At 49.5% G+C, this 23827-nt stretch overlaps 9 protein-coding genes across 9 annotated transcripts; 3 read left to right on the forward strand and 6 right to left on the reverse strand.

Moving 5' to 3' along the window:
• Positions 1 to 207: 207 nt before the first annotated feature.
• Positions 208 to 2264, reverse strand: FVEG_06529 (hypothetical protein; the record flags this gene model as incomplete). The annotated part of the gene is made up of 9 exons (XM_018894921.1): positions 208 to 351; positions 398 to 536; positions 584 to 692; positions 741 to 1035; positions 1085 to 1511; positions 1558 to 1635; positions 1685 to 1747; positions 1791 to 2013; positions 2060 to 2264. The coding sequence occupies 9 exons, from the start codon at positions 2262 to 2264 to the stop codon at positions 208 to 210; spliced, it is 1683 nt and encodes a 560-aa protein (XP_018752080.1).
• A 558-nt stretch (positions 2265 to 2822) lies between these two features.
• FVEG_06530 (hypothetical protein) lies at positions 2823 to 5163 on the reverse strand. Its single transcript, XM_018894922.1, has 7 exons — positions 4776 to 5163; positions 4718 to 4720; positions 4439 to 4665; positions 4251 to 4323; positions 4026 to 4199; positions 3299 to 3978; positions 2823 to 3245 (listed from the first exon to the last, which is right to left on the reverse strand). Exons 1-7 carry the CDS (start codon positions 5005 to 5007, stop codon positions 3012 to 3014), a joined length of 1623 nt encoding a protein of 540 aa, XP_018752081.1. The 5' UTR covers positions 5008 to 5163; the 3' UTR covers positions 2823 to 3011.
• Positions 5164 to 7668: 2505 nt separating this feature from the next.
• FVEG_06531 (hypothetical protein) lies at positions 7669 to 9663 on the reverse strand. Its single transcript, XM_018894923.1, has 2 exons — positions 9441 to 9663; positions 7669 to 9393 (listed from the first exon to the last, which is right to left on the reverse strand). The coding sequence occupies exons 1-2, from the start codon at positions 9560 to 9562 to the stop codon at positions 7725 to 7727; spliced, it is 1791 nt and encodes a 596-aa protein (XP_018752082.1). The 5' UTR covers positions 9563 to 9663; the 3' UTR covers positions 7669 to 7724.
• Positions 9664 to 10969: 1306 nt separating this feature from the next.
• On the forward strand, positions 10970 to 12828 carry FVEG_06532 (hypothetical protein; the record flags this gene model as incomplete). The annotated part of the gene is made up of 4 exons (XM_018894924.1): positions 10970 to 11348; positions 11436 to 11605; positions 11652 to 12246; positions 12290 to 12828. The coding sequence occupies 4 exons, from the start codon at positions 10970 to 10972 to the stop codon at positions 12826 to 12828; spliced, it is 1683 nt and encodes a 560-aa protein (XP_018752083.1).
• Positions 12829 to 13057: 229 nt separating this feature from the next.
• Positions 13058 to 14221, reverse strand: FVEG_06533 (2,3-dihydroxybenzoate decarboxylase). Its single transcript, XM_018894925.1, has 2 exons — positions 13815 to 14221; positions 13058 to 13769 (listed from the first exon to the last, which is right to left on the reverse strand). Exons 1-2 carry the CDS (start codon positions 14114 to 14116, stop codon positions 13061 to 13063), a joined length of 1011 nt encoding a protein of 336 aa, XP_018752084.1. The 5' UTR covers positions 14117 to 14221; the 3' UTR covers positions 13058 to 13060.
• A 357-nt stretch (positions 14222 to 14578) lies between these two features.
• Positions 14579 to 15115, forward strand: FVEG_06534 (hypothetical protein; the record flags this gene model as incomplete). The annotated part of the gene is made up of 3 exons (XM_018894926.1): positions 14579 to 14759; positions 14803 to 15032; positions 15083 to 15115. 3 exons carry the CDS (start codon positions 14579 to 14581, stop codon positions 15113 to 15115), a joined length of 444 nt encoding a protein of 147 aa, XP_018752085.1.
• A 1028-nt stretch (positions 15116 to 16143) lies between these two features.
• On the reverse strand, positions 16144 to 17550 carry FVEG_06535 (salicylate hydroxylase; the record flags this gene model as incomplete). Its single annotated transcript, XM_018894927.1, has 2 exons — positions 16144 to 16349; positions 16398 to 17550. The coding sequence occupies 2 exons, from the start codon at positions 17548 to 17550 to the stop codon at positions 16144 to 16146; spliced, it is 1359 nt and encodes a 452-aa protein (XP_018752086.1).
• Positions 17551 to 18119: 569 nt separating this feature from the next.
• On the reverse strand, positions 18120 to 20687 carry FVEG_06536 (hypothetical protein). Its single transcript, XM_018894928.1, has 5 exons — positions 19972 to 20687; positions 19715 to 19926; positions 19266 to 19669; positions 18669 to 19220; positions 18120 to 18620 (listed from the first exon to the last, which is right to left on the reverse strand). The coding sequence occupies exons 1-5, from the start codon at positions 20354 to 20356 to the stop codon at positions 18173 to 18175; spliced, it is 2001 nt and encodes a 666-aa protein (XP_018752087.1). The 5' UTR covers positions 20357 to 20687; the 3' UTR covers positions 18120 to 18172.
• An 806-nt stretch (positions 20688 to 21493) lies between these two features.
• On the forward strand, positions 21494 to 23815 carry FVEG_06537 (hypothetical protein). Its single transcript, XM_018894929.1, has 2 exons — positions 21494 to 21692; positions 21759 to 23815. The coding sequence occupies exons 1-2, from the start codon at positions 21534 to 21536 to the stop codon at positions 23559 to 23561; spliced, it is 1962 nt and encodes a 653-aa protein (XP_018752088.1). The 5' UTR covers positions 21494 to 21533; the 3' UTR covers positions 23562 to 23815.
• The last annotated feature ends 12 nt before the right edge of the window (positions 23816 to 23827 follow it).

Consider the following 23827-nt stretch of genomic DNA (forward strand, 5'->3'; position numbering starts at 1 on the left):
TGGACCGTTGATCTATAAGCTAAGCCAGGCCTATCCTTGCTGATCACACAGGTCAAGCAGGTATATGAACAACAGCTGCCAGAAAAGGTTTAACATATGAGTGAAAGAGTCAATTGGCAATAGCTATTCTGAATGTTCAATCTGTGCAAATAGCTCCTCACCAATATCATTAAGGAGTCAAATAGACAGCCAGCATCCGCAGAACAATTACAGCATCTCCTTCTCTGGGACCTCTGTGTGATGAGTAGACTGATCGCGGTATATAATGCTCTCAAGACCGATCTCACGGTTGATCTCAGCCATGCGTTCGTTATCAGCAAGGGCAGTTCCCTCAGATCCAAAGATGATGTCCTAGAGCAGTCAGCAGGCGAGCTATTAAAGCTGGAGGGATACGTACCATCTCTTCGAGTGACAGTCGTTTGGTCTCGGGAACGATAAACCAGATAAAGGCTGCACCAATCCATGTGAGCAATCCAAACAGGATATAGGTTCCATATGTAATGTTTTCCAGCATGTCTGGTGTGACTTGTCCGACACTGATCAAAGTTAGCTAACACAATGGATACTGCGTCACGTCACATACATAAAGTTGTTCATCCAATTACTTGAGGCACCAAGCGAAGTACCATAGGGTCGTGTGCTGAGAGGCCAGACCTCGGCGACGATGATCCAGGCACAGGGTCCCCAGGAGTCTAGCATCATTAGCATCAGTTAACAAAGAGAGCTGGGCGTAGACTAACATCCAAAGTGGACAACAAACAGCCAAACCATGCAGATAGCAGCCCAACCAGCGGCCTTGTGAGTCTCAAACTGGTCGATGTTCTTGGCAAGAATAACGGCGATGATGAGATGGCAAGCACCCATGCCAATAGCGCCGACAGTCAAGACAGGCTTCCGGCCGAGACGATCGATCCACAAGACTGCAGGGACGGTAGCGATAAACATGACGATACCGACGACACCAGTGGCCAAGAGACTGGTGGTGTTGCTGCTGAGACCGAGCTGTCCAAAGATCTGAGGTGCGTAGTACAGGACCTTGATTGTGTTAGTTGACTCCGTTCACGTTGGTGCGAGAACGACTCACAGCGTTGATACCGGTCCACTGCTGGAAGAACATGGTCACAGTGGCGACAATGACACGCTTGAACATGGCCTTGGACTTGAAGAGAGCGCCGATAGCAACGAATTGGAGTTTGACAGTGTTCATCGCTGACTCTGCTTGGAGATGGGGGAATCTCTCAGCCAAGCTTCGCTTCTCGAAAAGTGATTGAGCCTTGATCTCGAGGAATTCCAGCTCGATCAGCTCGTGGTCGGTAGGGAGATCTCGAAGGTTGGCCAGGACCTCTCTAGCTTCCTCTTCTCTTCCGTGGTGGATAAGCCATCGAGGCGAGAATGGCATCCATGCCATGCCGATGAGCAGGATAAGAGCCGGAGCGAGTTGGAGGCAGATGGGGATTTGCCAGGCGGCGTCTTTTTGACCCTCGCCAGTTCCGCCGATGAAATGGCAGCCGCTGTCAATTGTCAGTATAGAAATGGTCTAATGACCGTGAGTCTTACTAGTCGATCCAGAAACTAATCATGATACCGAAAGTAATGGCAAGCTGTTGGAGGGCGACAAGAGCACCTCGAACTTCACTGTAGCACTGTAAGCCTCCGTGTATCAGTAGCATCGGTCGTCACATACGGTGGAGCGCATTCGGAATTGTAAAGCGGAACAATGGTTGACAAGCTACCGACTCCCATACCACTACAGATGTTAGATGAGATCAGATCGCACTGGAAATACGTACGTGATGAATCGGCCGGCGAGAATGACATTGTGTCCAGCTTGAATAGCAGTGGACTGAATGACGACACCAATGATAAAGACACAAGTCGCAATCAAGATACCGTATTTTCGAGAGCACAATTCAGCGATGGCACCTGACATGACAGTTCCGAGCCAAGCACCAAGTTCGAGAATAGATGTAAGCCAACCCTTCTTGGTCTGGTTCTTGATGTAATCTCCCATGTCTGCAGATGTCAGCAAATCTCCACAAAACAACAAGAGGAGTCTTACGGCTCTCAAAAGAAGGCATTGTCAGAATACCCGAAAACATTCCCTGGTTATAACCGTAGAGAATACCTCCGATACACGCAAACGCGGCAATTCGGGCGACCTTCCAGTTCTTGACGAGGGCTCGCGCTCCACTGGCACCCATAAGCGCCTGGCGCCTCTGAAGGGCGGCATCGTAAGTGCCGACTGTAGTAGGTGCGACACCCATGTTGGCTCTGTTTCGTTCGATCTTGGCTGTATCCGTAGTCAAGGTTGGAAAGTGTAGAGTCGCAGTGGACTCGATGCAACTGCTTGGAGTACCAGAGGAAAATAACTGCAGCGACGTGCTGTTGCATTTGTATCTATATATGAAATCTCACCCGGCAGTTTGAGGCTGCAGGATAAATCCTTGTATCATCCATGTGTCTGTATTACCAGTACATGACAAGCAACGAATCAATTTCGGCTAATTCAAGAGGCATACACGATGTAACGGGCCGAATAGAAGCGACAAAATTATCCAATATTTGAGCTGCGTTTGTGATTGCTTTTGCTTCCTTGTGCATTATTGTCACTTTGAATGAAACATTGCCAACCTCGCTTTTCCCCATGGGGACAGTTTTGATTTTAGCCTAAAGGCGCTTGGCAACCTTGTCGACTCAGGCTAAAGGCGGGAAATGGGTTAATGGAACGTAAGACGGCGAAATATGCGCGCCTGTAGCAGTGCAGGTTCGTAAGGCAAGAGTCCAAAAAGAGAAATGATACGAGTCGATCTGCGGGGAAAGCTGGGGAAGATTGGGAATTAGAATTCACAGAATAGCCGATCCCGGCCATTCGGCCGCTTCCTGTTGTTGCCGGTCAAATAGATTTAGGGTAACATGACATTGAGGGCAGTAAGACGGGAGGTATATTGAATGAGATTTAAACTACTGTGCCCCGAAGCAAACTATTTAAAGGACGTTTTCTGCCAAGATATCTAGATAATAGCCGAGAGCAGACGTCTTGGCGCATTCTTCCATGACCAGGGGGCCTCGGGCTCAGGCTCATCAAGGAGGACGATGCCAGTCTGAAGATCCATATCAATGGCCTTGACATACAACTTCCAGTCGCGAGAGTAGACCTTGTAACCGAGGTACAGGGCGAGAATGATGGGAGCGGCGAGGAAGCCCATGAAGAAGGACTCAGCATCGGGAGGAGAGCCATCGGGAGCCTGGTGTCATGTTAGTACAGTGAACTAATTTTGTCTTGGTTGGTTGAACTTACATAGAGACAAGAGTAGAAAGTGGCAACGAGAGCAATGACGTTGAGGAAGACGCCGAGGTAGCTGCCCCAGACACCGAAGGGAGTCTTGTATGGGACAAGGTCCAGGTTAATGCCCTGGGCCTTGAAGCCAGAACGCATACGGGCGTGAGCGAGGCAGATAGTACCCCAAACGAAGAGGAAAGCAAGACCGGACAAAGCCAGAAGCCAGTCAAAAACGGTGCCTCCATTCTTGGCCTCTCCGACATAGGCAAGAAGACCGAAAGCAAGCTGAATAAGCACACACCAGAGGGGACGTCCCTTACTGTCAATGTAGTTGAGGAACTTGGGAGCGTGTCCACGGGTGGCCATAGCCTGCATGGTACGGGTTGAACCAAAGGTACACGAGTTGGCGACGGACAAGACGGAGATGGTGATGACGGCGTTGAAGATGGAGGGCAGAACCTTGATGCCTGCATCTTGAATGGCGAGGACGAAGGGCGAGGCCTTGGTGTTAGCGCCAGAGGCACCGAGGAGACGAGGATCATCAGATCGGAGAATGATTCCGACAATGAAGAGGTTGATGACGTAGAAGAGAGCAATACGCCAAAAGACCTGCTTGGAGGCAGTAGGGACAGACTTGCGGGGGTTAGCAGTCTCGGCGGCGGCGAGACCAACCATTTCAGTACCACCAAAGGCGAAGGCTATAGTTGTTAGTCGTTGTAAAAGTGAAGCAGTGTGAAAGACGTACCAGCAATGGTAAAGACAGCGCAGAAGCCCTTGAAGTTGGTGAAAGCACCAGGGTTGTCCCAGTACTTGGTGCCGAGGTAGCCCTGATCACCGACACCACCACAGTTGATGATGATGCCGAGGATGATGAATCCCAAACAAGCGCAGATCTTGATGGCGGACAGGACGAATTCGACTGCGATGCGTTAGTGGTGATGCTGACCAGACGAGGTCGAGAAATGCTTACCCTCTCCGTAACCACGGACACCAAAGATCTGAACGATGGTGAGAGCGACAAGGAAGACAGTGACCCAAACAGCCTAGCGACAAAGAGTTAGCTAATTGAACCTGTCAAAACGTCAAGGTGCATATGCCAAGACGACCGGGCATCGCCAAGCACGCCAAGGCAGATCATTAGAAAAGAAATCTACGAACCATGTGGATGTCAGTGCGCCAGAACTCAATGGTCTTGGACGCAGCGATCAACTCGAATGGGAGAACTGTAAGCCAGGACAGAGCGTACTCCCAACCACAGGCAAAACCCCAAGCGGGATCGACGAAGCGGACAATGTAGGTGTAAAAGGCACCGTTGACGGGGTAAAGAACAGCCATCTCTGCGAGGGCGAGGTTGGTGCAGAGCAACATGACACCGATGATGAGATCTAGAATGTGTTGGTTATTGCGCGACATCGAGCGGGCGACAGAGAAACTTACAGCCTGCGATAATTAATTAGCATTGATCCTCAAATGACGGGTGTAGTAGGGGACTCACCAATTACCAGTGACGCGGGACCTCCCTTGTGAAGGGCACTACCAGAACCGACGAAAAGACCAGCACCGATGGCACCTCCAATGGCAATCATCTGCATGTGTCGTCCGCGGAGATCACGCTTGAGCTGACCCTCGCCCGAAGTCGTGCCCTGCTCCTCATCGTGAGGCACGGTGACGGTAGTCTCGTCCTTGGTCTCATAGTTCACCTCATCCTTGTGCGGTGACGACGACATGCTGGGCAGTGTTTCTACTGTGGCACAGTAAAAAAACAGTGAGGAAAGAGAAAGTGATAGAAATGTCTGTCTGTCTCAAAACAAACCGAGAGAATGCAGCAAAACTTGGGCTTCCAGGTGTCTTTATGAGCCAAGACCGGCAGTGACGCTAGGCAGCTTTGAACAAGCTTAAGATAAGCTTCAGCTGCGACGCTAGAGAGAATTGGCTCGGCGGGGTTCTTTCTCGATATCATCTCCTCCCCCGAGAAGGGGGAGAGGGGCCCTGGGTAGACTGGGGGTTGGTCTAGAACCCTTGTCTCTGCAATTAAAACGAGACATTCCAATGCGACGACCGTGCTTTGCTGTGCCTACTGTACTGTACTGTACTGTACTGTACCCTGGGCCTGCCACACACCCCAAAAGTCAATTGTCGCCCGTGTTTCCTTGACATCTCTGGGCGCATCTTGGCTGCCGACTTGGCAATCTCTTGTCACTCTTGGCGATACCTATGTAAATTTGGAGCTACAACACATCCAGATCACGTTGCATTCGTTTTAGATATGGCGATGCTTCATGCGGCGCGGACCAATCTACTGGTAAAACTGCCCTGCCAGCGACCAGGCATTTACAATCTGACCACCATACCAACACGGAAGACAAAAACACGACCAACCCGACCTTCTTATCAAGGATGTGGTCCCAGGGCTTGCCACGGCCTTTTGTTGGGTCCAGCGCCACGCCCGTTCCAGATAGCGCTGGAGCTCTACAGATAGGGAGAGCTTACTGGGTGGACTTTCTATTGGGCTGGCGTCCCCGAACAGTGGTCACTTGCAGGGGGGAAACAGTCTTTCTCCAACGAACTTAAACGATGCAGAGCTTCAGCTCCTCTTTACCCCAGAGTCTCTCCAAACATGACCTTGACAGGCTAACAGGCTGGTCGTGCGATGGGCCCCTAGGTTCAAGGAGCATTAGCCTTTTGGAGCCTAGACCAAAGTTCTGACTGTGTACCATATCTTACTGCCGAAACTCCTGTTACGTCGCAAAAACGGTCATAGCTAGCGCGCTATGGTGCCATTTCCCTCCTCTCGTGCGGGCGGTTGTTCTAGAACAGTTCCTCAGGATCACCACTGCAACCTTGTACAGCAAATCACGGTCCGTCTACGTTATCACTATCTCTGGTAGCTCCGAACCTCGGGCCCCGCACAACCATCAGCGGGAGCCCGACCTACCGCTTTAGGAAGGTATCTGCATACCCGCAGATAAGCTGGTGCCGGGCTTCCGGTTGCCAATGAATCCGCTGACTTATCCTACACGACAGACAGCAAAGCAGCACGCAGAAAATTTGGGGTTTTGTTCACTTGGGGTTTGGTTCGCCAGGGGCTGAAATAAAGTATTGAAGCCTATCGAAGAACACGAGTCCCCCTCTCAGGCTCTCCCGAGTATAAGCGGCACCAAATGACCCCATGTGACCATTTCCAGCTTTGGTGGTTAACCCGATGTTGCTTAGTGTCACAGCCTTGACCACCCAATTTATCGTTGACGACCATAACGAGCACGATGAGAGGCGCGGCCTTCCCGTGATGAATCCACCTAGATTGGCGGTATCCATCAACGATTGCGAACCTAGATATGAATGACCCATCGTGTGATGATAGTGATTTATATCTTTTTTGCCCCGTTTTGATGATAGCAGAGTTGATTACAGTCATCGAAACGAAATCCCCCAAGCTTTGTCGTAAGATGCTGGACAGTCAACCGCCGAGATGTCGAAATAGAGTATACCTTCAATTGCCCTAGGTCACTACTCATGCAAGCCAGTGGCGCCAGAATCCCACGGATCTCACATCAACCAACTGCTGTTTGTGGCAACTCAATCCCTCAAGGTCTTGAACTTGGAGTAGGTAACCCTTGTAGCTCTTCCCCCCAACCGAGGGTGGCTTATTAGGGATTGCGAGCTTCTAGCTCTTCTGAGAACCCCAAAATGATTGGTTCCACCATGATCATTCTTAAGCTTATACCCAGACTTGCTCCGGCCAACCAGAGACGCAACAGAGGACATAGGAATATGACAGGCGACGGCTTCCTCGGGCTAGTTCCTAGTCAGTCTTACCTCGGATCTGACCTTCCCTCTTGTAAATCGACATGGGTAGCAAAAGTTCCTCCGATTCTGGTGCCCGCCTACAGTGCTTATTGCCATGGACTTTACGGAATATGGCGCAGAGGGTGATCATACCCTACAGTACTACTGTGAATGCAGCAGTCTTCTAGAATCCCTTGATCCTTCTACGATTAAGGTTTACGCATGCATACTCGATTTGCTGTCAAGATCGGCATGTGAGGGACATTTGACGGGAGTTCGTCCGTTGTCGAATGGATGAGAGCTGAGAGAGTAAACAAACGGCAGAGTAGTTAACTGGAACTGTCTACTCTGTCTACTCTGTAGTTTCTCTCTGTCCTGAACAGCTTAGCGCTATTTTATATGAGACTTTACAAAACAGAAGGTGGTTAAGAAAATTGTCCGGGGTCGGAGTCACGCAATAGAACACCAACAGTACCCCTGCCAAGCAAACATAGGGCACAGCATAGTACAGCAAATCCGAACCCCCAACACGAGGGAACACGTGCTAGCTTGATACTATATGTGATAGTTTGCAACTAGCGAGTAGTCACTACCATTAATCGACGCAGATAATGAAATGGCTCATCTCATTCAATCTCAGGCCTACGTTATACTACCCTCAAGACAAATTACCAGTACTAGATCCCTTTTTGATATCCTCCCTCCACGCACTCCTCTCAATCTCAGAAACACCAGGTCCCTTGTAAACACTGCCATACAGTCCAGTAGCCCAACTTTTTCCATCAGCAGCAGCCTGACTCTCCGTAGTCTGAGACTTTAAATACTTCTTGGACGTAAAATGTCTCCTGTACCATTTTCCATATGTAAGAAGGTAGTAGAGTCGGAAACACAAGAATGCAAACTTGTCGTTCTCCAAGTCTTCAGGGTAGTTCGCACCGAGATCCACTGCAGCCGCAATTCCGGACATGACGGCGACTTCGTGAGCGTTGACGAGAGTCCACGATGCTGCAAAGCGTGTATGGTTCTTGGCGTTGAGGAACATCATCCACGGAATGACAAATAAATAGTGAGTGTAGCCATGGCAGAGCTGATGCCACCAGTCCTTTCGAATGATTTTATCCTCGGCAATCTCGTTATCAGTCCAGAGCTTACTGTCCCGATCCTTGTTGAGATAAATCGTCTGAAAGACATGCTGCTCGAATGGAACCTTTTCAGGGAACTGACTCTGGTAATTTGTGCAGTCGAAGCACATTTCCAGCTTGGACTTGTCCTCTGGGTACATCTTGATGTAGTACATGGGTCGATATTCTGTCTTTGCAAACGCCAGACGATCCGATTGGTCAGTTCCATTGATGTTCGCAACGGCCAAATCATCACGATAAAAATTCTCGTAATGCTTCTTCATGTAATCGGAATCGTTGTGAGTAATTGTAATATCGTCGCTGAATTTTGCTGAACCCAAGACCTTCTTTTCTTTCCAGGTGGCTGTCTTGCCGAGGACTTTCTTGGCCGTGTCGGCGAGACAGCAGAGCACAATTTCGTCGTACTTTTCCTCGCCTACAGGAGCATCGGGATCTCCACCGTTGGGGTTATGATGGTCGGGCATCGGAGTTCTCGGCTTGAGCTTCACTACAACGCCATTCTTGTTTCGCTGAACAATCTCGGTCAACTCTGTTGAGAGTCGGACGGTGACTCCACGAGAGACAAGATCCTTCCTCCACGTCTCGTAGAACTCTGAGAATTTCGGGAAAACAATCATGGGCGGTTTGTTGCTGATGACGGTGTTTCTGTCGGACGGATACCACATTCCATAGGTCGGTGAAGTACATAATCTCTCAAACATGATCGCAGGAACTTCAGGCGTAGCATTGCCGGTTCCGAGGAACAACGCCGTCATAGGCAGGGCAATAGTGTTGGTGAATTCCTCGGAGAACAAAAACAACTTAAAGACAAGTTTCAACGGGAGCAAGGCGAAGAAAATCTCGAACCAGCGCATGAACTTGAGAACAGTTGTCAGGCGACGAACTTCCTTCTCATGGCGGACCAGAAGCTGAGTTGGGAATACGTTATTCCAGAACGTCTCGTCTTTGCCGAAGGAAACATGTAGGTTGCAAGGGTCTGCGTGGTAGCCCTGTCTGGAGAACATGGTGACGGTATGATGAAAGATGTAAGATCCTCCTTGGACGCCCTGGTTGCACCAGGAAGCTCCATGGCGTTCTTTATCAATGGGAATGGAGAATGCCTGGCCGCCGCAGTAGTCAACGGCATCAATCAGAGTCACGTCGAATTTGTCCGGATGCCCTGATAAATGGTAAGCTGTAGACATGCTGTTTTTGTCAGTATCATCCATAATTCTGAGTTGGAATCAACTTACCCAGCTGCACCAGCACCTACAACAAGCACCTTCTTCTGCCCATCTCTACCCTTATCTCCGTTCTGAGCCATTAGTCCTGCGCCGTCGTGCTCGAGATCAGTATTGAATCGTTCCTGAGACATAGATACCAAGATCAATCATCAACAAAATTATCTCAAGTCTTGAACGGACCAAGGGTATCTTGCAAGGACAAATTGATATATGCATGATACAATTAAAGTCATGACGGGCTTGACTTTGCTGCTGACGTCAATGACTCAGGTGGGCCATTGACAGCCTCGCGTGAGAGGTTCCACCGATTTGAGCTTAGAGTAGGGTTAGTATAGATCTTGTCTCCACGCTAATCTCTGGAGACACAGATTCCTCGATCTGGTGGGGAAGATCGATCACGGTGACTAATAAAATCCGATGTCCATCCAGAGTCGTGTCGCGTGCGCGACGCGTTGATCAGAGCGCGATGCTGGTTGCATGATCATCATCGTGAGAATATCTACTGCTTCATGGATTTAAAATGCACTGAAAAAGAAACGTAGCCCGAGGCTTGTCAGTTCAATACTCACGCATGTGTCTCGTACGCCATTGCAAGCTCGGAATGCATATGGTCACCCAGGAAACCTACTTGCATGCCATCCGACGTTCCATCTCAGCACGACCCAAATGCCTCCATACCCTGAACTATTTTAATATACGGTTAGAGTTTTCCATGTCTTGAAGTCCAATGGCAGGTACGCACTCTATTTAAAACCTTGTGTGATATCGTCTTGAGTAATGTTTGTTGCCACGTTTTTAATAAGAGATATAAAATACAGACACAAAAGCTAGCATCAAGTAGGCACTGATCTGGCCTGCTCCATTAATTGCTCAATTAGCAATAATCTTAGACTACTGAAATAATGAAATACAGATTATCCATCAAGCATGTTAGTCATAAACCTTCTCATTCCTTTAAAGATAAAAGTGCAACAGCATTGTGCATAATTCTAATATGCAATACATTGCAATCGCACTGATGGAGCTTGAATATGGTCATATGTCTCTGCCCGGTCTGCCGATACCAAGTTGGGTAGAAGGTAGATAACAGCATCACTTACCCGTGAGTTCCTGACCGACAAACTCGTGGGTCGCCACATTTACGTCTTGGAAACGGATCTAAACCGGAAACAACTCACCGATTACCAGATTAGCTTTCGTACCTCTCGCCCCGTGATAGCCTAAATTGATCCCTCTGGCCCAACACGAGACAAACAAAGGATACTGCCGGGTTTATGATGACTGCATGGCTGAGGAGAAGCTCCGGGCCAATCAAAACCTTCAGGACATCACCTCACCAGTACAAAATGACATCAACGATCTTGATAGTGTAGACCAATGATGGCTTGATTAAAGTTGTACTGGTGTGACATGAGATTGCAGATCCCTTAAACAGAGATAGCGATGGAAATATTCTCGTACTGTTCCCCTTCGCATTCCATCACACTGTTGGTAACTGAAACGCGGCGTTACGCAAATACTTCACGATAACCTCCAGCATGCCCTCATCAGAAGAAATGTCCAAAGTCGACGGCGACACCCTCCCCTCATCACAGGTCGAAAACGCACAGGTCTACAACTCGCGCAACCCCCTCCTCCACGACCTCGACGGCCTAACCCTCTACGAGAAGAAATGCGTCCTCATCAACCGCGAGATCGACGCCCAAGGAATGGGCAAATACCAGTGGTACATCTGGGGACTCTGTGGCTTCGGCTATCTGCTCGATCTCCTCTGGGCTCAGGCCTTTGGTCTCGTGCTTGGACCGCTGCAGCAGGAGCTGGGCTTTGGACGTGATGAGTCGGGGAATATCTCAACGAGCTTCAATGCTGGGCTTACGGCGGGGGCGTTTGTTTGGGGGTTTTTGGCGGATATTATTGGTATGATGCTCTTGGGTTGTTTGACGTACAGGTCCTCCACCTGGAGATTCCTTTCCTTTTGCTGAGATGTTGTCTGACAGTTTTTAGGTCGTCGCTGGGCGTTCAACTTGACATGTCTCATTTCGTCGATATTTGGACTCTGTCTTGGAGCATCTAACAACTACACCACTTTTCTGGTGTTGACAGCGTTTGTCGGCTTCGGTGTTGGAGGAAATATTCCCATCGACACAACAATTACTCTTGAGTTCATTCCTCAGGTATGTTGATGACACCCAACAAAGGCACCTTTACTAATGCAAGTAGAACAAACGCTTCCTCTTGGCCTGTTTGTCTGTCTTCCAACCTATTGGAGTCGTTCTCTGCAGTGCTATTGCCTTTGGCTTCATTCCAGTCTACGCATGTTCTCCCAACTTCTCCGAGTCCGATCCTCTGGTATCATGCAACAATGCCGAGGCCGGAGAAAGATGCTGTTCCCGAGGCGACAACATGGGATGGCGATATCTTCTCTTCACAATTGGCGGTATCACTCTGGCAGTCTTTATACTCCGTTTTCTTATCTTCAACTTCCGCGAGACCCCCAAGTATCTCATCTATCGCGGTCGTGACGGCCAGGCAATTGAGACGCTTCAGCACATGGCCAAGGTGAACAAGAAGCAGTGTGGACTCACTCTTGAGCTATTTGAGTCACTCCAGGCAGATGATAGCTCTCTTGGAAGTGGTAATAGTGCAACACCTGCTCTGGGAGCGGGAACAAAGCAGCTTAACATGGCGTGGTCTCAAAAGGCCAAGCTTGAGCTGTCGAGATACAAGATGCTGTTTTCCAGTCCTAAGATGACTCGTCTTACAGTTCTTGTATGGTTGACGTATATCATGGATTACTGGGGATTTACCGTTGCAGGTAAGTCCACTGTGAACTTTATAAAGCATCTCTAACATATCAGGCTTCTACCTGCCCAGTATACTCGCCCTAAAGAACGGTGCTGCATCCGTCAGTCTCAAATCGACTTATGCTGCATACATCTACACCTATGCACCTGGAATCGTCGGAGTACTTCTCGGTGCAACACTCTATCGCATCCCAGCTATTGGCCGTAAGTGGACAATGGTTCTATCAGCTGCACTAATGGGCATCTCCATCATCCTCTTCTCAACAGTCGATACGCGTGCCAAGAATGAAGGTCTCTTCACCATGGAATACTTCTTCCAGTCCATGTTCAACGCCGTGCTTTACGGTTGGACTCCCGAGGCCTTCCCTGCACCAATCCGTGGTACAGCCTGTGGTATTGCAGGATTCTGGGGTCGACTGTTTGGCATTGTGAGTCCGCTGATTGCGCAGCATCTGTATGGTCGCACGGGTGAGAACGGGCAGGGTGATATAAACAGCGTCCTGTATCTTGCTGGTGGTGTTATGCTGGGCTGTGTTATCACAACAGCTCTGCTGCCGAACGACATGATGGAGAGTAAGGACGAGAGGTCGTGAGGGACTGAGTCTCAGTTCTGGCAGACACTCTAGTTAAACTTTTAGCGTGATAGTAAATCGAGATTTGTCCTTACTGGTATGCAACTGTCCTTCATACTTGGAAGAAAGACTGTTTTTCAATATTTGCGATAAATGCAGTTAAGATCACTAGGAGGGCTACCATTTTTGAACGCCGAAATTGTGTTATTCTATTCCATTTATATACTCATTGTAATTCATTCCAATTTCCCCTTTAGTCCTCGCTTTGGTAGAACTGAGGAAGCTTGAACAGCTTCTTAGCGTTATCCTTTCCAATCTTTCTCTTATCGACATCATTAATAGCCAGACCGTCATACCACGTGCAAGCATCTGAAAAGTTCTCGAAAGGATAATCGATAGAGAACAGAATGCGATCAGCTCCAACCTCTCCCAGGCAGAACTGCAGTGTTGATGTAGAGAAGTGTCCACTGGTGGTGATCCACAAGTTGCGGGCAAAGTATTCTCGGATTGTCAACTTGCAAGACAGACCAAGAGGCTTCTTGATATCCTCGAACCAATGGTTGATTCGCCACATATCGAAAGGAATATGCTCGCCGAGGTGGCCGAGAACAATCTGGAGCTTGGGATGTCTGTCAAAGACACCGTTGGTAACCATACCCAGGGCGTGAAGGCTGACACCTTGGGCGAAACTCAGAGGGGGACCAATGAGCCAGCTGCGCTTGGCCCAGAGCTTCTCGTGGATGGAGCCTGTGGGGTTGCGGGGGTGGAGGTAGAAGGGGACATCCAAGTCTGTGACTGTTGACCAGAAGACATCCCACTCAGGGCCGTCGTAGAAGACCATGTCATCTCCATCAGCACCAGCTCGTTGGGTGTCGTTGACAAGAGCACCCTTGAAGCCATACTTGGTGACAACTCTTCGGAGCTCCTCAGCAGCTTCCTTGGGGTCGTGCATAGAGAGAGTGCTGAAGTTGTTAGTGGAATTCATGAACATGTGACATACGACTTACGCAAAGGCACCGAGACGATCAGGGTGAGCCTTGATAGCATCGGCGATATAATCGTTAACTTCAACAGCTAGAGCCTGAGCCTCCTTGGGATCCCAGACATCTTGCACACCAGGTGCAGTGTATGAAAGAATTGTGTAGCCAACACCATGCTCATTCATGTACTTGATGCGCTGGCCTGTGATATCGTTGATCTCGGCAGCGTGCTTATCAGGGTCGATGGCAAAGAGACCAGCCCACCATCGTGTTCGCTCCTTGTGACGGGGGAGAGCGAAGGCTTCCTCAAGAGCAACCTTGCCGAGCATGATGAATGTGATTTGTGTGAAGGGAAGATGATATGAGAGTGTGAAATGATGATGAGTATATTTTGTTGTCAGGAGTTGAACATGGACATATATATTCAACTCGATAGCTGTAAATCTGATACAATACCACCATAAGAGACCGCATTACCCCATTCCGGATAATGCACCCGCCTACGTACAGTAAATTCCGTTGATTCCGTTTGGACGAGCGGATAATGCACCGTCAATGCTAAACCTTAACAGGAACGGCATTTGCCCGCGGTCCGATCAGTCTGCGGGGTAAGATCGTCGCTCACTGATTACAGTGGGAGTGCTCACTAAGGAAGATCCGAAGTCCACTATCGGAAGTCGGAAGCAGGGTCACGGAGCGACACATTATTGAGATAAACTGCTACGCACAAGCTTTGAAGACAACGAAACGCAATTCAGAATCATCACAAGATCACTCAACGAAACGTCAAAATGGAACAGTCGTATTCTGTGCAGAGTCCCTCGGATCAGTCGGTTCCACCGCACGTTATCCAGTTCCTCCAGGCCTTTTATGCCGTTTCCGACACTCCTGGAGAGACCGACAAGTATGTAGACATGTTTGCAAAGGACGCGACATTTGTGCTCGCATCGAAGAAGGCTTCAGGTCACGCTGGTAAGTCTCTCGTTATAAGTAGAGGCATCAATTGACGGTGTAGAAATCACCACTTTGAGGCAAGGAATGTGGGAGGCTGTCGCGTCGCGGAAGCACACTCTCAACAAGGTGTATCCGTTTGGCGCTGGCTCAGACGAGGTCATGCTCCATGGTTCAGTGGCTTTGCAGCTGAAGAATGGCGGCTCGGCAGAGATTGAGTGGGCTGGCAGGGCCGAGCTGGAGAAGACGGCTGCTGACGGGAAGTATCGGCTCAAGTTTTACCAGGTGTATTTGGTGAGGACTTCAATGCTACGGATGAGAGACGCGATGCTAACTGTTGATAGGACACTGGAGCTGCTGCTGCATATAAGAAGTAGACTTAATAGAATGCTGCGCAATGATGATGTACAGTTGGTGCGAATATTCGAGTGATGTATGTGATGGCTGGTGAGCGGCTGAAGCAGAATGTCTCGCATCGGAGTCTGAGCGTTGCTATCGGAAGCAGTAGATCAGGGCATCTCAATCACCTAAAATTAATAAAGTATATAATCTATCTGATGAGGAATCCTCCTCGGGCCTGGTGCACCAAGAGAACCTCGGTGAGTTTGGCGACAAAAGGAGTTTACTGTTGCGTGACTATCCTCAGAATCTGGAGTCTCTCTTGGGGACAGATCAGGTAATGCGAGGCTTTGTTCATATCAAACAAGTTGCTATGACTATCTTCTCACGTAATCTAACCATTTTCTTGATAGCATACCAATTCAAGTCAAACGAGACTTGAATTAGTATAAGTTAAGCCTCCCGTGCAATGACGGAGGAGACTCACTTCTTGCTTGGCCTGTTGAATTGTTCCGGCCACGATATCATTGTCTATTACGATAGCCAGATCGACAGTGACTTCAGTTTTTATGTAGTGTTCAACAATGCGAGAGAGTATCATGAAGGTGAAATGGTTGGAAAATGGCTCGAGGGATCAGGGTGCCTCTTGGCACGGCGTATATTCCTGCGGAACAGATATGCAAACTAGTGAACGGGTACCTGACATCAGAGAGCCAGTCAGAATCTAGACTATCCCGCTTCTGTCAGTGCCAGACTTGAGATAGACTTGCAGATCCCAGCCGTTACAAACCCCTGGATCTTGCCGGATACAGGAAGAGTCGAGACGCTTGGATGCAAGGCTTTCAGCGGCCCGGGGCATCCATTAACATGGTCCAAGGTTCGACTAGGGTTCTTGACAGCTTCATAGTCCAGGATATTGGTATGGACTAGGTATAGCCTCGATCTGCCTGCAGAAGAGGTGGATGTGAGGAACAGAAGGCAACATGCTAATGAACCAATTTGACATTTTGAAAACCGACTATGACAAAGCTAAGATATACAATGACCCCAACTCCTCTTTTCCCATTTAATTACCGACAATGACACCATTAGGCAGCTCAAGTCCCAAAGGCAGACCGTTGAGGAAGCCACCGGCGTACTTCTCGCCTTGTGCCTTTGCCAACTTCTCCTCGATATCCTTGTACATATCATATGTGTTCATCTCCTCAATGGTGAGGACCTCCTTCTCGTTCTCAACCTTGTATGTGGAAATGTCCTTGTTGACAGAGAAGCCTGAGACAGTTAGCATGAATCAGGTTTATGGGGTATCGAGTGACTTACCAATTCGCTCGTTGATGTTGTATGCAGCCTTGGCAGCAGCAGCTTGAACACGGGTAGCTCGGGGCAGGCGGACCTTGTCGTAGACAGACAGAGCCTGCTTGATATCACCGTTGAAGTATCGCTTGCTGAACAAGATACCGAGAGCAGCAGCATCCTCAATAGCCATGCACGCACCCTGAGACTGATGAGGCATCATGGGGTGACCAGCATCTCCGAGAAGGCAGACGTTCTCCTTGGCGATGTAGGGGTAGGGCTGGTGAACCCACAGACGCCAGGGCTGAATCTCCTTTCCGATGGCAAGATGTCCAAAGACTTGGCGGTCGAGCTCGGGGTAAGGCTTGAGGAGATCCTCGGTGGGGAGGTCCTCAGATCCCCAGGCCTGTGTAGTGTAGTCACCTTGCTCGCGGGGGAAGAAGCAGTAGTATGAGAGAAGCTTGCCACCGTTGCAGGGAGAGAGGACGATCTTGTCCCACTTTCCTTCTTGACCGCCCCAGTACTCGAGAGCACTGTTTTGTGAGTAGTCGACGAGACCAGCCTTGACGGCCTCTTCGGTTGTGACGTTGCAGTGAAGGCAGCTCTGGTCAGAGGGCTTCTTCTCAGGGTTGATGCCAAGGATCTTTCGAACAGCAGAGCCAATACCATCAGCACCAATGATAAGATCGTGCTTGGCAGTGACACCATTCTCAAAAGTGATAGTGCCTGTGGGGAAGTCGATAGCGGAGCACTTGTGGTTGACCAGTAGCTTGGCAGGGGTGCCCTCTCCCTCGCCCATGGCAGTATCCTTCAGCATAGCGTGCATGTACTGTCTGTGGAACATGTTGTACACGAAACCCCATCGCTTCTCGTAGTCAGCGAGGTCGTAAACACTAACAGGCTCGCCGGTCTTCCAGTCGCGGTTGATGAGCTTCTTGAGAACGACGGGGTCACCCTTGGCGACGTCGACGTCCCACTCGTGCAGCCAGCGGGTTCCGTTGGCGGCGCAGGATACTGAGGCGCCGACTTCACCGGCAAAATCTGAGCGCTCGTAGATGGTCACGTCGTGGCCTGCGCGGCGGAGAGCGATGGCTACTGACATGCCACCGATGCCACCGCCGATGACACCAACATTGAGGCGCTTCCAGTTGGGCATGGTGGGGGCGTTGTCCTTGATCATTGTGAAGGTGAAGATGTGAGGGTGTGAGAGAATGTGGTGTAAGATGAAGAGTCAAGTTGAGATTCTAAGACTCGAGTTATTGTAGGATGAGATGAGATGTTATTGTATTGAATGAGTTGATGATGATGAATTGAATCGATTTCAAGTCGAGCAACCATCACTATTTAGCTTCCTCTCGTCCAAACGTTATCTAACCCGGATCGCCAACCATTCAGAGTTCATACCCGCCCTGCAATCACTATCAACAACTTGAACCGCCTGCGGCTGTAATTTGCGGAAGTTCCGTATTCACGATAGGTTATCTAGAGATAGCGGAAGTCCACAGCACGGAAGTGGTGCGATATCCGCTAGCGTCGGGTAATGCACTGCACCCATTTCACTGATAGTGCCCGCGTTTGCGGTACAGCAGTCAGTGCGGATCTGCGGATGGTTCGTGGATGGAGAATTTCTGGGGTAGTCACTTGATTGATTGCACCGATGATTAGCGGAGGTTGGCTGCTGGATACGATGTGTCAGTGTCGGACTGTCGGTGTTACCACGACGGCTATCACAAGGGGCGATATCGAAGATGGTGATTGTTCATACAGGCTCATCAATTCATACAGTTCTACAGATAGCTAACTCATGATAAAAATGGATACGTATCCCATAACGACACGTTCAACGTCTCCCAGTCCAAGCTAAAATCACCACCATCAGGCTGCTGAAACACCCAATCCTGCATCGTATCATCCATCATCTGACCAGGCTGACCATCTGTAAATGGAAACATTGTATCTAGCATCTGCTGAGCAGACTGTGACCCTGCCGTATCAGGCGGTGCATCCAGACTAAACAGCTTTGAGACATAGCGACTTCTTCCGCTAGATGCTTCATTTGCTCGTCGCTTGTCGATAGCCCCAGATAGATTTGTCAAAATGTCGAGATAATGTGCTGCTTGTGGACTTTGGGTTGCTAGATGTCTGAGAACATCTTTGGCGCCTTCGAAAGCGTTGGTGATGTCTGATTCAACAGGGTATTTGGCGAATATCTCAAGACCGAGTACTAGTCCTGACGCGAAGACGAGAGCTCTGGAGACGGTTAGCATGTAGATCTTTGTGAATAGCCAGCAAGCTTACTTCATAATACACATGTTTCCTTGTAATAGCCCGGCATTGAGAGCTTCGGAACATGTTTGCGATAGATACATCGCTGCATCAAGACATGCCGCAGCCAATTGAGTATGCGCTCCCTTTCCAAGACCCTTGGATGTGAGTGCCGAGACCAAGAACGGCCTTGAAACCAGCATAACGGCAAGATAGTACAAACACGACACATAAACCTTGGCGATAGCTCCGTGTTGTTGCGTTACTGTCCCTGGACTGGGATCTGCCGAAGGTATCTTGACGGAAGCAGGAAGTTCTCGCTTCCATCGCTCAATGTCTTGCAAGAACTGCTCAACAATCGCAGTTGTAACCTTCTTCTGATCGTATAATGTATCTGTAATATCGTTGATGATGGTGGAGACTCTGTTGGACGCCATCAAATGCTCGGTAATGCTATCCCCCTTCTGCGCGACGTCATCCAATTTACTGCTGCTATTCGATCGGATCTGGGCAGAAGCGGATGGTCGGCCGAGAAGCGAATTGACAAGCTTATCAAGGATACACACGCTCATCCATACCCGCAACCTAACCAATTAGCCACATCCGATTCCTATAAAAGTTCAAACTTACTTTGCCTGATCTTCCGGTCCTGGTTTCGCAGCATAAGACTCTCTGCTATGCAGACCCAGAGCGAGAGCAGCTTTTGCAGCGACTCCCAGATACATAAACGCTGCGTTTCTTCGGCACTCGCCCAACATGAAGAATGCCATGAGGAGGAATGTGCGGACCATGTCGAGGTCTGGATCTTCGAGGAACCCGACGAATGCTTGGCTGCGAGCGCGGCGGAAATATGCTTGGCCTATTGTGCGCGCGGCGGAGAGGGACTCGCATTGAGCGCCGATTGCGATTACTAGGTCGATTGAGGCTTGTTTGAGAGGTGAGAGATTGGGAGAGGGAGAGTAGCCTGTGTCGTCGTCTAGATTGAGGAGAGTCTCGAGTTCCGACGCGTCAAAGACGTGGATTAATGCTTCGGTCTGCTGTCATCAGTATGCATTCAATACCGGTTGATGTAGACATACCACTACGTAATAAGACCTCAAATATTGCTGTTTCTGATCTGGACTTAGCCTCACCGCACTCGTCTCGTCGCGTGTTGTAGCTGTCGGCGACTCAATCTCAAGCATGGTGTCGCTCTTCTCATTGTGAGAAAATTCCGATGGTCCAATTTGTTGGGATACCAAATTTCGCACAATCTGCAGAAACGAGATTGACGCTGCACCTCCAATATAAACTAACAAATGAGCATTTGACCAACAAATTTGACAGGCTTTCATACCTCTTTCGCCTCTCGAGTTCAGCAGCATTCGCGGTGGATTCGACGCTTCAGTCTGACTGTCCTTCTCATCGTCCTGCTGCGAATGCGACGGCGACAACGGTCTATACCCCTCATCCGTCTCCATCGGCTGACTGCTCTGATGCGAACTCGCACTTATCTGTTCCGTCGTAACTGAACCTGCCGCCGCAGCCTTTGCAGCTTCAGCGCGAGCTCTTGTTCTCGAGCCCCGCGGAGCATAGGTGATGAAGCACTGCGACTCCAGGCCGCGGCGAACGCATTGCGTACAGGGCGCTGAGCCACTGCATCTCTTTTTCGTCTCGCGACATAGATTGCAAGCTTCTGCTGCTCTTTGTCGCTGGTGCGCTGGTACTATTGGGCGAGGCATTGTGATTTGCGATTTGGAGTGGTTTGGGGATGTTTGTGATGGGGACGGGGGGCATTCCGTAGAGATAAGGGCGTTGAGAGGACGTCCCACCGGCTTCCGATGGGGTTCCGTAGGTGATAAGCTTCACCCCCGACGACTCGGTTTAGGCTACTGATAGTGCTGTTTGCGGGGTAGAAGTGAGGTGTTTTGACTGGCTGGGGGTTCTGTAGCTAACTGAAGAGCCTGACCGTGTTGAGATGGTGACAAGGGCTCGCTGGCTGAGATACCGAGAAGCGCGGTTGGGTGGGGTCATCACTCGGAGGGACCCTTCAGTCTCTTGCTGTGTCTCTTGCTCACGTTCTCTTCAGCCTTATCGGTGTCAGGCAATGGCGAGTCTGTTCCACGTGCTGGCTCCGTTTTTGCGCTTGAGGGTTCGTTTCCCTGAGACCGTTTTGGAGAAATGACATCATCTCAAGTTATCACGTACCCTGGAGTCTCACCAGCCGTACTTTTTTTGTTATTCACTACCTCATAACAGATCAGAACAAGGCTCTAAAATAATGTTTTAATAATGAAAACAATAGATAAGTTACGCTTATATTAGTGACCCGCCTTTGAATCTAAACAGAAGTAGCACAAGGTTTTTATAGATCTCGAGCTGGGATGTTTTTAACCAGAATATGACCTTAAGTGTGAAATAGTGGCAGCCTACTCAACTGAAAATTAAATAAGACGCCAACTGCTCTCCTTCAAAACTGTCAACAGCACCTCGTAAGTCAAAATGTTTCTGAGAAAGCAACTACTGCCGAAAAAATAGATCACCAGGTCAGCCTCATCAAATTCAGATGCCTCATCAATGACGTCAAGATCGAAACCTCAGTCTGACCGACTTGACATGATCTAGCCACGATATAAATGGTATCTTATCAAAACACCAAGAAAATTCCAAATATCAGTAGTTCCCACTGCAAAACAAGACCATTATCTGCTTCAATCACGACATGCGAGATAAGGCCGGGCATAAGGGCCGAATCCGGCCGATCTCAAGGGAGATCCATCTTTTCAGCATCGGCTATGCCGGCATTGAACCGGAGATAGATTGTCCTTATCGATAAAGTGGGTCACTTCTGACTCTTTCGCATTAACAAATTCATCCCTCATTAACAACATCATCACCACCAAGAACCCAACCCGAAAAATGTCAGCCACCGATGACGGCGAACTTCCCGCCGTGTTCGAATCGGCCTCAGCTTACGACACGCATTCAGACAGGGACACTGACCGGATAAAATCGCCGCGTCGTGGCCTCAAGAGGATATCGGCAGCGTGCCAGAGATGTCGCCGAAGAAAACAAAAAGTACGTGCCACCACATCTTCTCGGGTCGTCGACGACATAATGAACTGACTTTTGCTGTGACCAAAGTGTGACGGCAGACATCCCGTATGCGGGGCTTGTGCTGCTGCAAATGTGCCTTGTGTCCCCTCAGATCGTCTCGTTGTCAAGGTCGACAGGGAATGCGAGTGCGACCATCTGAGAGGCCAGGTAGAGCGCCTGAAAGACCGGGTGAATGAGCTGCAGACACAGCTAGCCATGCAATCGAGACTGCCCTCGGAGGCTCGGTCTCAGGAGAGTCATCTGCAGATAAGATCTGTGGCCGATCGCCAAGAACCCGATGGATCGGTTGGGAGCTTGGAGAGGGGATATGTTGGACGTATGCTTCTGCCAACTTTTAGGGGACTCGGACCTAATGGTGCTTCTGAGACGGGGTTTATGACGGGGCCTTGGCAATTGTGGCATGGGTTGTCAGCCAGTGAGACGCCTCCGACCGCCACGTCAAACACGTTCTCGCTTCACCGAGACGGCCTCAGCCTGATTGAAGTATTCTTCGATCGTCGATGGCCTCAGTACCCGGTCCTTCATCGCCCATCGTTCATGGAACAGCATTACATACCATACTGCAACGGCCAAGTCAGGAGCAGACTATCAGCGTTTGAAGTGCACATGGTTCTCGCGATTGGAGCATCAGAAAAAGCACGAATCAGCTCGGACGCGCCTGTTTCTCATGAGGTCTTCTTCGAGGCAGCTGTGCGTGATCTTGACGCGGTGCTTTCAGCTGATGACCTCGACTGCATACGCTGTCTTTCCCTGCTTTGCCTGTTCGGCAGCAACGAGCCGCAGTCGGTCAATTTGTGGTACACCGTTGGCATGGCGCTGAGGCTTGCAGTAGGTATCGACATGCATCGGGAGGAGAGCATGACCAATAAGACGCTGCTAGATGCCGAGATGCGAAAACGGTTATTCTGGAGCTTGTACACCATGGATCGCAGTGTCTCAATCTCTCTCGGTCGACCATTGGGCATACAAGATGCTGATATCACCATACCCCTGCCATTGGTCCTCACCGATGAGCAGATTGCCGGACCTGCAGAACAAGCCATCGCGAATATCCTGCCCGACGTCAGAGACATGTCTGCATTTCGTCATATCGTCGAACTGCGTCAGATCAACGCGGGAATCTACTCTGCCCTCCACTCGGCAGGCGGCATAAACCTCGAAAGCCGAAATCTCGACGCCATACGCCAACAGCACTACACCCGTCTCAACGCGTGGCTCCTTTCCGCCCCGAGATACCTTGCGCCACTATCGATGTACCAAACGCCAGAGTGGTTTCAAATCGCCTATCACCAAGCCGTCATCAACCTCCATCGCCCATCCCATGCATCGCCAGTGAGCAGCGCAGACGCGATTCGCTTATGTGCCGATTCATCCATAAGTCTTATTAGCTGCTACAATGCTCTATACGCGAAGAACAAGATAATCTATACGTTTGTGGCACTAGACTCACTATTCATGGCTGCTGTCACGATGCTGTACTCCATCAGAGCAAGCTCCGTGGTCCGTCTCGAACTCACAAGAGAAGTCGTCGAGGCCAATATTGAGACTTGCGTAAGACTCTTGTCCAAAATATCACACGGCAAAAAGGTTGGTGAGAGGAGTACCCAGATCATACGGAGATTGGGCAATGCAACGCTGGCAATTTTCGACAACACGTCACATGCCGAAGGCGAGATTGACACAGAGTTCATGTCATGGTTTGGAGTCAAAAGTCAGAATCCACCGCCTCGTCAAGAGTATCCTACGCCAAGCATCGACACAGCTTGGAACGATCTATTCGAGCATGGATACGACCTCAACAGTTTTCAAAATGTGCATTTGCTGCTGTAGGTCAGAGCTGTAGCTAAACCTAATTTTAAGTTGTTTCTTCTACGGTTATGGATGGGCCGATTGCCAGGGATCCCTGGGTTACATTTTGTGATTCAGTTTTGAACTCCGCTGCATCCGTCAACGGCATTGACTCATTGGGCCCAAGTTTACGAGAGCATGATGAGCAGAGTTGACGCTTGCTAGAGTGATGATGTTTGTGTTAATTTAATCAAATTTAATCCTTGACTGAGAGTAATTTATGTGATCATCTGTTGACTTTGCTTGTG

Source organism: Fusarium verticillioides, chromosome 7 (genome assembly GCF_000149555.1).
Source record: "Fusarium verticillioides 7600 chromosome 7, whole genome shotgun sequence".
Taxonomy (NCBI): domain Eukaryota; kingdom Fungi; phylum Ascomycota; class Sordariomycetes; order Hypocreales; family Nectriaceae; genus Fusarium; species Fusarium verticillioides.